Below are 13,781 nucleotides of genomic sequence, written 5' to 3' on the forward strand. Positions count from 1 at the left end.
CATGCAAAACCGGAGATGTAAAATCAGTCTAAGAACACTATTGTAAACACGGAATTTGCAATTCTAATTTCAAGTCCAATGGACAATGATCATGATGATGATAATTTCTTAAGGCTGCCCCAAATGTCTTTCGGTAATAGCTAATATTGATGATGATGATGATGACGACGAAGAAGACTAGCAGAGAGACTTGCCGGACCCAAGAAAATTAACAATTTAATCCTAAAAAGCAAAATTACACAACAGGCGGTGGCGGAAATAATGACCCCTATACACCCTCTGAGTGTGTTTGGCGCAGCTGTGACTTATAAGATAAGTTGACTTATACTTATTTCTGAGAATAAGTTTCTGTATAAGTTAAGTAGCTGACTGTTTGGTAAATTGGCTTTTTTAAATGACTTTTAGTGGCATAAGTTGTGCAGAGTGTTTGATAAACTTAAACTGGCTTATGCTTTGTATTTGTATAATGACAATTTTGGACACCAAATAATTTAAAATATTTTTTTTATTTTCCAAGAGTATATTTTCTTTCTTGATTCTTTGCAAATACAATATGAATTTTTAACTTCTTTTTTTATCTATCACTACTCTTTTTCATTAGTATTTTAATTTTTACTTTCTCATTGACTTCAAGTAAAATTAATAAATGTTCTATATTTTCTTATACTTAATAACAAAACACATTTGTCATTGACACAAATAATATTAAAAATATCTTAACACATTCAACTAAATTACAAAACCAAATAATAAAATATATATTTCATTTGCATCAAATAATTTCATGTTATACGCGCACTCATCAAACTTTGAGTGATTTCATTTCTTATTTCTTCAATTTCTCGTGCATCATGACCATGCTCATTTTCCCCTCCATCATTATCCATCTCTACCTCATCATTTGGTATGTCAACCACCCTTTCTGCCCAACGAACAAAATGGGCATCACGATTTGCATGTCTTCTTATATAATTATGAAGAGTCATGGTTGCAATAACAATCTTCACTTGTTTCTCAAATGAAAAACCTTGCATGTCCTTTAAAATCTTCCATTTTTTCCAAACACCAAATGTTCGTTCTATAACACTTCTAAGAGAAGAGTGTGCTCGGTTAAATACCTCTTTTGCATTTCTTGGTTCTCGCCCTCTGTATTGTTGAAAATGTTGTTTTAGACCTTTATAAGGTCCCAAATATCCATTCATCTGTGGGTAACCCGCATCTACCAAATAATATTTTCCTATAAAAAAACAAAAAAATTATCTGAAAAATAATTTATTTAGAAATAATTCAAAAAAAGTTGGAAAAAATGAAAGTAAATATTAAAATAAAGTACCTCTTAGCGGTTTCGGAAAATTCATGTTAGGATTTCCAATAACCGACTTGAACACCCTCGTGTCATGTGCTGACCCTTCCCAACCGACGCATACAAATATAAATTGCATATCGAAATTACAAACTGTCATAACGTTTTGTGTTGGGAATCCTTTTCTTCCAATATACGGAGTGGCATTTAGAGGAGATACTGAAGGGGGAATATGCACTCCATCAATAGCACCAATACAATCCTTCAAATGTTCACTCATTAATTAATTTAAATAATAAATTTTAACTTTATTAAAAATATTATAGTTAAGTAACAAATTATTTTTACCTTAAAATGTGGCATGTATCTAGTATCCCTCATTATCTATTGTGCAACACCATTAAATTCTGGATCTAAGGGCTTAATCATTTTATCACCAAATGAAGCAACTATATCTCATGTTTGCCCAAAATATCTACTAATGGTTTCACCCGAATGCATAAACCGCTCTTGTGCATCTCTATTTCCACATCCATGTCCTAGTATATATACTAGCATTCCCACAACTTCAATATGACTTGTTCTATTTGAACCCAATGTCCTAAACTCGACCTCCAAATCACTACATAAACGAAAAAATACCTCCTTATCCATTCTAAATGCATTGTAACATCGACTTCCATGACCTTGTAAAACTTCCATTATCCACTTATTTCCTGTTTGAGATGATGTCATGCAAGGATTTTTATGAATATAATTGTTATAATAATTTTCAATTAGGAGACCATTGAGTTGTACAAATCGCAAGAATATCTCCTCAGAATCACCATTTCCTTCAAGGTTTTCTTCTTCCAAATGACTATTAGGTAAAGGCAATGATGAACCTGGTGCATATGCGTTCAAACCCGTGGCTGAAGTCCCAGTAAACATTCTATCCAACTTCTCTTCAAACTCGGGGGGAATTCCTTTCTTTCGAAACTTTGCAACATTGCTTTCATCCTAGATAATTGAGAGGAAAAAAGTTAAATTGTAACATGTTTAAGTGTAAGGAAGATGAGATGAACACAAGGAAAAAAAACAAACTGATTGAGATGTAAAAAAACATACCGCAATTTGGCGATTCCACCAAGAGTCCTCTGCAGCAATGGTTTGGAGCCTTGGATCCCACCCAAGGCCGGTATGTTTTGTTTTTAGATCTTTCCATAATTTACATTCCCCCTTAAGAACATCAACTTTATTTTTCAATTGTTTTTTTGTATAATTTTTATTCGATTCTCTATTGAAATTACTTAGCACATTTTGCCATCCCTCTTTGCTCAAATGACTATTTGGTTGATTATTAGCCTCCACCTCCTTGATAACTAAGTCACAAAGTAGGTCTACTAATACCGGATTCCATACGGCTGATCCCATCTATATAAACATGAGGATTGACATAAATCAACATGAAACATACAAACATATATAAATTTGTACATGTATATATCTAATTTGTACATGGCTGATGTTCAAGTATCTTAGTGTTCTTCATTTTAGTCCAGTACGTTAGTTGTTCTTATATAGTACACAAATATGCATAGCACATATGAACTATGATGATCTATATTATGTATATATATATATATACAGTCTCTATCCAGAGTGAAACTTCACTCTGAAATTTCAAAGTGAAGTTCTAATTTTGGAACACTTTTCAGTCAAATTTTTTCACCATAAGCGATTCAATATTTATGTATTCTATTCAAGATCATCTCTACAAAATTTCACCTAATTCGGACATCGTTAAGGTATTGAAATTAGATTAAATCAATGAATGAATTAAAACTATTCAACGTGAACCGTTTGTGTAAATCTCAATTTTGAAAGCTCAAACTATTGTCAAGTTGGATGAAACTTTTTAGAGATGATCTTGAATAGCATACCTAAATATTGAATCGTTTATGGTGAAAAAATTTGACCGAAAAGTGTGCCAAAATTGGAACTTCACTCTGAAATTTCAGAATGAAGCTTCACTCTGGATAGAGACTATATATATATATATATATAAACTAATAGAAAGAACTATAGTCTCAATCTTGGCTAGTATGAATTGTTTGTATTTTGCAATATTTCCTCACCTAGTATTCTTCTCACTCTTAAATAATAATTAGTATCTACTGTAACTAGCACGAACAGAAAGTTGTTCAAACATCTAGTCTCAATTCAAAAGCTTTGAATGTGGTGACGCAATCTCATTTCCAAGGGGTGAATGACATGGTTTTCATACTTTTCTTTTTAGATTTAGAATCTTATGTATTTATGACTTTTTAAAAATATGTATTTCACTAGTAGCCTAGTAGCATTTGAATTATTCATGTAACATAATTATTCTGATAAAAACAAAACCAGTTGAATTTGCAGAAAAATGGTGTCAATTTCACTTAATATTTTCATTTATTTAGTAATTACACAGAAAAATGTAGCAATTAGAGAGAGGAAAGGACTTGAAAGAAAGAAGAATTTGTGCATGTACAGATGTCAAATAAATAACCCCAAAGTGTAGGGCAAAAAGTGCAAGTGCCAAAATTGATTTGTATCATTGTATGTACTTGGTCCACCTTGAAGCACTTCCAATCAGAACTTCATGGCCATGCTCCGAACCACTCGTATATCAAAGACCAAAATAAAATATGCTCATTCTGTTTCTGTTCCAACCAAACCCACACAAAACCCAGAAAAAATACAACCTCCTCTCTCTCTCTCTCTCTCTCTCTCTCTCTCTCTCTCTCTCTCTCTCTCTCTCTCTCTCTCTCTCTCTCTCTCTACATGAAGATTTGAATCCACCTGAGCATTGAATTGAAGAACAAAAGGATGATTTTTATGTCAATCTTGGCTTGGCTTTCAGAACACCTCGTGAAGATATGCCTTTGATTTTTGCTGAAGATCTTAATTATGAAATTTACAGGTGATTTTCTTATCTGGGCAACTTGGGTTTTGTTTGATTAGTCTTTGGTTTCCAGAAAGGTTGGAGCTTTATTGCAAAGTTGATATTTTTGGGGAAGTTGTTATACTATTCATAACTAGATTGATTATCCAGAATAGTAAGATTTCAAATATGAATTGGTTCTGGTTATATAATTGATCGGTTTGAGCTATTAGCTTATAATTTTTTTTGGTAGAAACGGAAAAGTTAGCTCTCATTTCTTGTTTGTGTGTGTGTTGCCATGTTTATATGTTCAACTGTACAAGCTAAAATGTAAGAGGATCAAACTAGCTGATGATGATCCTAGAACCTAGAATTCTATGATGCCTAAAAAAAGGACAAGTAGAGGAATCAATTATAGTAGATATGAATCTATATACAATCACCATTACGATTACAAACTTCTTGACTATATTATAGAGTACATCTGATGGAATTATTTTGTATCATTTTCATGAATGATATACAATAGAGTACACTTGTAAAGAAATTCAATTTCAAAGACACCCAGAAACAAAAAGAGAAGAAATGAGGAACAAGGGGGAGAAATGAGTTGTTTACCTCTTGAGCAGCTGCAAACCTCAAAGATGGAAAGGAGAACTGAAAAATGGAGGCACACCAGGAGACTACCACGAAACAAAAGAGAAATGGAGGCGCTCTGCAGGTAGGTTTTCTGTTCATCTGAGCTTTTAGTAAGTTAGTAATTTTCAACTATAGTCAAGGGTACCCAATGTCATTTTTGAAGTTCACTTAATTCCCGAAACGAAAACGCGGTGACTTATAATCATAAGGAAGAAGTCACTCACTTTTGCTTATTCCTCATAAATGACTTAGGCTTTTAAGATAAGTAAGTTCTTTATGCTTTTACCAAACAGGTATTCTCCTCATCTTATAAGCTCCCCCAAACGTGCACTCTATTAGTCCATTTCGAACAACACAATGTTTGGTCTCAAAAAATCAAACTAGCGATCTCCTCAAGAATCAGAAATGGCTCATTTGGTTAACCGAAGTGATAACAAAAATGATACTGCTGGAGCTCAATGGTTGATATTCGATTCTCCGTTCAGTTGATGAAGCAAGAATTCACAAGTGTGTGCCTGTTTGACGAACATTAAAACAATTCTTTCAAAGTTTTAAGCGTTGCCTCCTAGAACCATTACTTGTCTATTAGAATTTAGAAGTCTATAGCCATTGCTCAGCATGTATTGGACTTGCACCAATTTCTCTGTCCCCAAACGAGTAAGATTACACATTTACACAGAATTGCAGGGTTTCTTTCAGGCATCCATGTCCCTTACAAGGTCGAACGAACCGATGACCGATGACCGATGACGGCTTTCATGAGCATTCAGATCAGACTTACACTACTGGCCACAGTATCACATAGGCTTTGATCATTATTTCCCCAAAAGAGCAGAGACTATTAAAAGAACAGCAGATAATGGGAAGCGCTAAATACACGCAAAGTAGCAACTAAACTACCCTTAAGAGCTAAGTGAAGCCAAAAGGGAAGATGGATCAATGATCCCTGATTAAAACGAGTCGAGGCTATTTCCATCAAAATGACATCCATAAAACCATTACACAGATCACAGTTTACATTCAACAAAGTAAACAAACAATGAATATTTTCGTGCACCAAAGCAATGGGAATCGACACCACGGGATTAACAACTCATTTGCCAAAACTTAACCAGGTAAACACAGTATTTTGGGATTCAAAATTATGGTTCCAAAGAAAACCTTAACATTCAGATTACATAACGGTGCAAATCAACTTGGCAAAAACCAGATGTTCCAAAAGAAACTCAATCTAATGTAGTTGCATAAATAACTCTAGGATAATGCCTGCATTGCTATCTTATGCTCCGGTGAATGCCTTCTTCCCAAAGGCAGAAGAAGACCCGGCTGGAATGACCTTCAAAACATTAAACCTTACAGTCTTTGACAATGGCCTACAATATTGAAAGAAAAGTTGAGATTAACACGGTCAAAACAACATGGGGAGGAGAAATCTATCTTGGGCAACATCGTCAAGATAAGCCAAATGTTAGACTCTAACCTGCACTGGCCGATGATGACATGGTCTCCCTCCTTGACACGGAAGCATGGTGAAACATGGGCTGGGATGTTTGAGTGCCTCTTCTCATACCTACATTGTACAGACAGATTAATTTCATTGATGCAATTAATTAAACATAACACACTTATTTGCAGTATTAAGAATAGAAATTACCTTTGGTACTTCTTTATGTAGTGGAGGTAATTGCGCCGAACAATGATTGTCCTCGACATCTTTGCACTATGGCAGGTACCAGCCAGAATACGACCCCTGATGGAGACATTTCCAGTGAACGGGCACTTCTTGTCAATGTAAGTTCCTGCAGGAAAAATCCAATTCTTAATGTAAGCCACAACTTACCAAATATATTTGTTTTGCATACACACAATCAAATTCTCGCTAATTCCACTCTAGTAACAGATTCAGTGTTTCACAAGTAAAATTGAACTGATAGTTTCAGACTTTCAGTGACAAGACAACACAAACTACCACAATGATATTCGAGAGCCCACCAAACTACTGTCGAAAATCTCAAGTAGTTTGTCAGTATTTTTTGTTACACATAAAAATGAAAACACAAAGTAAGAACTTCCACAAATCTAAATAAAAGAACAAATAAATAAATAAAAACAGTAAAAGTGTGTGGAATGTTAACCTTCAATGGCATCTCGGGGAGTCTTGAAGCCGAGCCCAACGCTCTTCCAGAATCGATTCCCTCCCTTACCAGGCCTCTTTCCCTTGCCAGTCTTCTTTGAGCTGCGAAAATTTCACACCACAGTCAATTTTCTCGATCTTGAATCCATGAAAAGCTAAAGAGATCATAAGAATGAGGTGTGGTGCTTTTTACCTGAGGAAAACCTTCGGCTGTTTGAGGAAGGCCTTCTCCGTCTGCAACAGAAGAGACAGAGATGATTCAGTAAGAGGTTAATCGAATGAGAGAACGAAGATGAAGACAGAGAGAGAGAGAGAGTCTGAGAGAGGCAAACCTGTTCCGCCATGATTGAGCTTGTTGGTTTCTCTGTGCGTGGAGACTACTGGATGATGAAACCGACGGCGCGCGAGGAAGGAACAGCGGAAAAGTGTGGCATCTAAACCTTAGGGAGGTCAGATATAATTGAACCCTAATTTGGGTGAATGACTCAATTGCCCTTGTGTTCTTTTGCCAGGCCTTACTTTGTGGGTTTGTCCAATATCCGACCCGACCCGATAACAAAGCGGTATAAGGGGTTTTGGTAATTGGAGATTTTTTCAGAGTTGTATTACAGAAAAATGTAATACGCAACTGAATAAGGAGAAACGTCATCTTTATTAATTCATAAAGAGACTTTATATATAGGAATTACATTGAGTATCCCGTTGAATAAAGAATTATATATATTTCTTTATCTAGACTAACATATACTAATTAGGACAAAATACACCGGAAGATTACGTAGAGTAATTCTCCTACAACACTTCCCCTCGTATCGTGATCCTAATGTGTCAAGGTGCATAACCGTTCCCTCGGTAAAAACATTGCCAAGCAAAACAAAAACCTCTTGGGTAAAATAAAAAGCTTGGTCGAAAGGAAAAAGAGCACAACGCACCAACAACAATTGAAGATAACATGTGGTATAGACTCCTCCTGAAGTCTACAAAACAACTCCCCTTGATCGGTAACTCAATCTTAGAGCTTATATAGATATCGTATATGAACGCTCTTCACATTCTTCAAAAGTAGCAATTGGTCAATGATTTGAATATCAAATCTCACCAAACATTCTTAAATCAGACATATACACTTATCCGTACATGGATCAAAAGAAAGAAAATTGCATGACAAATCAAAACAAAAGTTTTCAATGAAAAACAGATTCACGCGTGCTATGACATTCACCCACTTAAACAGTCATAACTTCTTCGATACAATAGCTATGGATGAACCGTAAAATATTATGGAAAGTAGACACCCATGGATTTCGATTGATATATGGTTCACAACCTAATTCGTTCTGATGATCAAAAAGCTATGTCGAAGTTGACTCAGCTACAGGTTCCGAACAAATTCGTCATATTTTACTAAAACAACTATAACTCCCTTAATAGATATGGTCAAATGGTTGGTGTTCCTAGAACGTAGACATATAGAGATTTCCAATGGTACCAAATTCATCATTTTCCAACAAGTGAGTTGCCTTATAGGTCCTGTGGAAGTTGATGTAGGAATCTGAACAAATTATGACATTGCTTCATTAAAGTGTCTTTTATTTTGGGATTTAGGATTTGATGTTATAACGTGTTATGATCAAGCATTGACATATGTGTGGGCGCCCTCAGCCATCATCTTGGCCTGATGAGTTAAACCGAATGAGATGTCGAGTCATGTATATTACAACAAATACATGCATACACATATCGTACTTAAATGGAGAGTTTCATCTCCTAAGACTTATCATCGCTCAAACGGCAGAAACACGTTTTCTCCTGACTTCAACTGATTCATGAAATACTTATAGGTATCGGTTTAACGTCCTTACTGCCTTTAGCCAACCGATGAATAACATCATCAATAACGGTCATGGTTTTCGAGACCTAATATTCTCAAGATCTTTTCATTCCTAAGGTACAGCTGCATGCAATATTGCATATCCCTAGACAGTTATGGGTAAATTACTTACGTGTAATGAGGGCCCTAGCTATAAGCTTTAACTGCTTAATTGTCGCTCCTGCTCATTCATTCATGCAAAATTAAAATGGGATTACGGGGATGTCTAATCCCGATTATGTAATAAAAAGCCTTCGAAGTGAATTGTCCTGCATCATCCAGTCTAATAGACTTGATTGGATGGTAAATGTGGCGAGCCATGAGTTTTAAGCAAGGACCTTCATAAAGCAACATTTGGCTTTTAGTTCATCAACCGTCCATCACACTTTATTTTAATATCCCTACCTTAATTAAGTTATCACACTCTGTGATCTAGAGGCACTTGAATTAGGTTAAAACCAATCAATGCATGATTTTTATCTACATCTTTTAACTTAGTCCCAATAGAGATGATCAGTGACCACAAGTTACAAATTCAGTTGTTTTGGAAACCATATAACTGAAAAGGTATTATGAGAACAAACCGTCTCATATTTGATTCCAAGGCATTTTTCTAGAGAGTTTGCGCCATAAGGTGAGTCTAAACTCTTCTCTTTTTCACTACGCCTAATAAAAGTATAACCGATATGATTTACATGTGCGTTGTTGGCATTACCTAACCAATGACCTATCTCCTTGTTAAAACTAGATCCTACAGCTTTCCAAGAGGTTGTGGCGGTGACATGGGTCAATCATCATCATCAATTCCTTCCGGATAGCACTTTCCATGTAGGCTATTCTACATTGTTGAAATTTTTCTTCAACAGAGTATGTATGGTTCGACATCAAACTCATTAAACATCGTGATTCTTCGAGATCTCTCATTTGGATTAGTATTAACATTGAGGCGTCCCCCAATGATAACCATCATCCAAGAAAACAGATGAGTGAGTACCATTGATCATATATCAAGTTGTGCCATAACTCGCATTCAACAAGTATTATCGAACCAAGTGGCCTCTCTACACTTTCGTAAGAGCCACGGCCTAGTGACATAATCTACCACATTTCTGGAGTCACCACGTCACCAACAAAGAGTGACTACATGTCCATCTGTCGGACATCCATTCTTACAGGCATAGTTGCAACATGTATCTCTAATCTCGTCACTTCCGTTATAGGACTATTACGAATATGATGAGGCACAGTGGGACAAACCATGACAAAACCAAGTCGTTTAACTTGAACAAACTTGTTCTTCTCTCCCCCTAATGACGGGGAGACTGGCTCATCAAAAGTGCCTAAACGAGATCGCATGTTAAGGTCTTTATATAAGCGGACATATGTGGAAGTTCATGTCTTATTTAAAAACAAAATTCAACCTCAAATAACCCATCATTATGCATTTGTGGAGGCGCAATTTGACACATAAAATATGTGGACGATAAACCGTTAACAGAATCCGTTACAAACATGCATTTTGTTAAACTTGAAACACTAACATGCGAATCGTTACAACCATAATATCAATGATGGAGGTATCGATGGATACCGTAAAATAAGACACACTACAAACCGTAGCTTATGGTTAGAATTGTTGGTTCGTTGGAAGCCTAGGCACATCAACAACCAATACCGAACCTCTGTTTTATACTTCCTCGAATGGTTCACTCACTTTCTGAACCCCGAATGCTATGAAATTTTAGGAACAAGTTAACATGGGTGTTAGGAATCCAATGTCATTAGTCTCACTACCGGAACCGGTGCGAAATGCACCGAACCGGCCGACATACTCGCCGGAGGTCAGTGACCACTTGTATTGAGCGGTTCACCATGTTCCAGATCTCCAAATGGGCTCAAATGTTGTGAGTAGTAGTAGCCTTGGATGTTAGGAATCAGTGGCCGCAAGTATCACCTCAATAGCCCACCTAAAAGTAGGTGAACCGGTCCTCACAATGACAAGTCTGCAATCTGTAAACCAGAAATTTTAGGCTTTTTCAACTTTTGTGATTGTTTTGGGTGCTCCATAATATCTAAGTATTCTGGTTTGAGTTTAACCATGATATATGTATCACCATAATATATTTTATCCTTAAAGTGAATCATGATAAGCCAATTTAGGCTTCCATCTTATGTCTCATTCTCTTTAGTGTAGGAAGGTGTATGTCACTCATAAACTTTGCTAAAAAATAGGCTTATAGATTGAGCATAGTCAATGAAGGATCATAGAGAGGGTTTATGCACTTGTTAACGCATATATTATATCTCCATTACTTTTGAGGAATTTTATTGATCCGTATAACTTTTTTGATCAAAAGAATAACCTATACGAGTCATCGATTCATTATTCTGAATCAAAGTATCGTGAAAGAATACAATTCACACTATTTTGACTCTTGAGATACGCTACATCATTAGAAGCGATACATAAGAACTCTTTCACAATGAGTTTTGAGGTGATAATGTTAGCAAAAATAATGTCTTCAAGTAGCTTATTGTCTCACCAATTTTATTTTTGGTTTCATTGTTAATTCAACAACGTAGACAACTACTGTGATAAAAACCATGTCATAGGTTCAATTGCTTTTTTGATGCATAAAAACATGTGACTTGAATCATAATGTCATAAGGCATATAAACTTGAGCATTTAAACCGCTCGTGATTCTATATGATGATCTAGTCATCGTAGTCACAATTGATTAAAAAGTAAATCCATTAATAGCTTCAAGTTCTTCTAGATATGCACTCAATGTCTCTCGAACATATTCATAAATAAGAATATAGAGAGACAAGCAGTTTTATGTTAAGACATAAAAATATCACAAATTAAAACTCGGAAAGTGATATAGTCCTAAATGGCCGCATAAAGTTACTTAAGGGTTTTAGACCTTCAAATGTCAATCACGAGTGATTTTAACATGCATATATCATGCATATACACCATATATCCGAATACAAGAATCGGTGTTGCCTAGACATGCCCAAAAAGGGTTGTCAGCGTAAAACAAATAGAGCCAAAAAGGCTAGGAGTTCATGAGGAGGCCATGCAAGGGGGTTGCGGGGGGTCGTGCAGGGGGCTGCCGGGGGGGGGGGGGGGGTACTTTGCAGGGGCTGCAGGATGCCTAGGGGGCCGAGACAAGAGTAAAGATTCATTAGTATCAATACGATACAACATGCGCCTTATTGATACATACGAATGCTCAAATGTTTTGCCACTCCCCTAATCGTGTACGAGCGTTAGTTCAATTCAAACTTTATGAAAAACATCACCATATTTTTGAAATGGTGTGATATAAAGTGCATTATTTGGCGTGTAACACTTCAAATCATCACCACAATAAGGTGGAACCATGTCATAACAAGACATAAATCAAGGCTTCATCATGCCAACGAGGCATAAAAATGCTACAACAAGCATTGTCGATTCGAAATAAAGCCGAGAGCAAATGCTCATGGCTCAAAGTCCTTCGGCATTTTGCAATGCTAGTTTGCAAAGTGTTGATCAAAATCAATAGATGATGACCTAATCCACCAAAGATTAGGGAGAACCGAAATAGATGTATGATAACAACATCAAAGATCATATAAGTGTGCATTGCGCCACACAAAGATCGTGTAAGCCTGACTTATGCCACAATTAAAACTGTGGGCTTATGTAGATAGTGTCATGTAGTATGTAATGTGTTACATTGCATTAACATATTGCTTTTGGTAATCAAAGTATCAAACCATAAATGCATTGAGACATTCTTGTATGTTCATTTACTTGAACTACATGAGAATTTTATAGTCTACAATTGGATTGAGATCTTGACCATGAACCAATTTTTAAAAACTGCATCGACATTAGTCACATGAACTTGGGAATAAACATATATATAGTCATTCAGACTACTAACCGAAGCATTTATGCTTCATTATTTTTGTTTTAATAACCGTAATGTATAATTGCTTTGGAATCCGTAATAGTGAGAATATATTCTCATGTTCTTCCATATAATGAGTGTCTTGTTTCAAGAACTTCTCATATCTCGCTCTTATATATTTTGACCATGATGTTTCTGTCTTTCAATGAAACGATGTTGCACCAAAAGAAATTAATCCACACTAGGTGCATAAACACATCTAACATGAAAATTTCAAATTTCAGGCGCATGTTGCGGTCAACAAGAGGAAAGATTCATTAGTATCAATACGATACAACTTTTCAAGTACTGAATTGGAGGTCAAGTCCCATAGTATGGTAACTCAATTCAATAAACCGTGACTAATTCCGTCACAATGGTATAAGTAACAATTTCAGTAACAAACCGGTGGTAGAAGCGACAATTTCTGTCGCAAACCAATGTTTGTCCCATTTTTTTCAAACATGTAGCTACACACAACTGCTACGAATGGTAACATCGGCACTCACAACCGCTCTTAAAACTCGGCACCAGGATAATCATATCCATGTATACCACCCGAGAAGCGAAAGAATCAGATTGAAAAGAAAAGGGATGTTGAAAGTCCCTAATGAAAAACAAAATTCAGAAGAATTTAAATTGCATGAAAGCATCAACGTTAATTTAAAACATACTTGGTTGTTTGCCAAATAAACAACGTAATAGTTGCTCTTGCTTAATTCTAAGGTTATGCTTGAATCCACGAATATACGTTATGAAGTAACTCTCGTCATTCAATTTCGTATCGGCGTGTAATTTATTTCACGAAAACAAAAACATATGGTTAGTTAAACTTACCATATATAGAATCAATAAATGAAAATCAAATTACTGAAGTAAATATTATGTTTTACCCGTGAAGGGAAAACTACTTTTTATTTTGGGGAAAATTACCATGCCCCTGTTTTTACCAATTTACCAAGAGGTAAATAATTCTCTCTAACCG

General features: G+C 35.8%; 1 protein-coding gene across 1 annotated transcript; it reads right to left on the reverse strand.

Moving 5' to 3' along the window:
- Nucleotides 1-5,954: 5,954 nt before the first annotated feature.
- Nucleotides 5,955-7,406, reverse strand: LOC126786805 (40S ribosomal protein S11-like). The gene is made up of 6 exons (XM_050512736.1): nt 7,314-7,406; nt 7,175-7,215; nt 6,983-7,083; nt 6,502-6,646; nt 6,328-6,417; nt 5,955-6,220 (listed from the first exon to the last, which is right to left on the reverse strand). Exons 1-6 carry the CDS (start codon nt 7,323-7,325, stop codon nt 6,127-6,129), a joined length of 483 nt encoding a protein of 160 aa, XP_050368693.1. The 5' UTR covers nt 7,326-7,406; the 3' UTR covers nt 5,955-6,126.
- Nucleotides 7,407-13,781: the final 6,375 nt, after the last annotated feature.

This window comes from Argentina anserina, chromosome 1 (genome assembly GCF_933775445.1).
Source record: "Argentina anserina chromosome 1, drPotAnse1.1, whole genome shotgun sequence".
NCBI lineage: Eukaryota > Viridiplantae > Streptophyta > Magnoliopsida > Rosales > Rosaceae > Argentina > Argentina anserina.

Excerpts from the sequence above, each read along its gene's own strand:
- LOC126786805 (XM_050512736.1), bottom strand. Across the intron at positions 6,647-6,982 it reads TCCCCGAGATGCCATTGAAG|GAACTTACATTGACAAGAAG; the intron begins GTTAACATTCCA and ends TTTTTCCTGCAG. Across the intron at positions 6,221-6,327 it reads GTCATCATCGGCCAGTGCAG|GCCATTGTCAAAGACTGTAA; the intron begins GTTAGAGTCTAA and ends TCAATATTGTAG.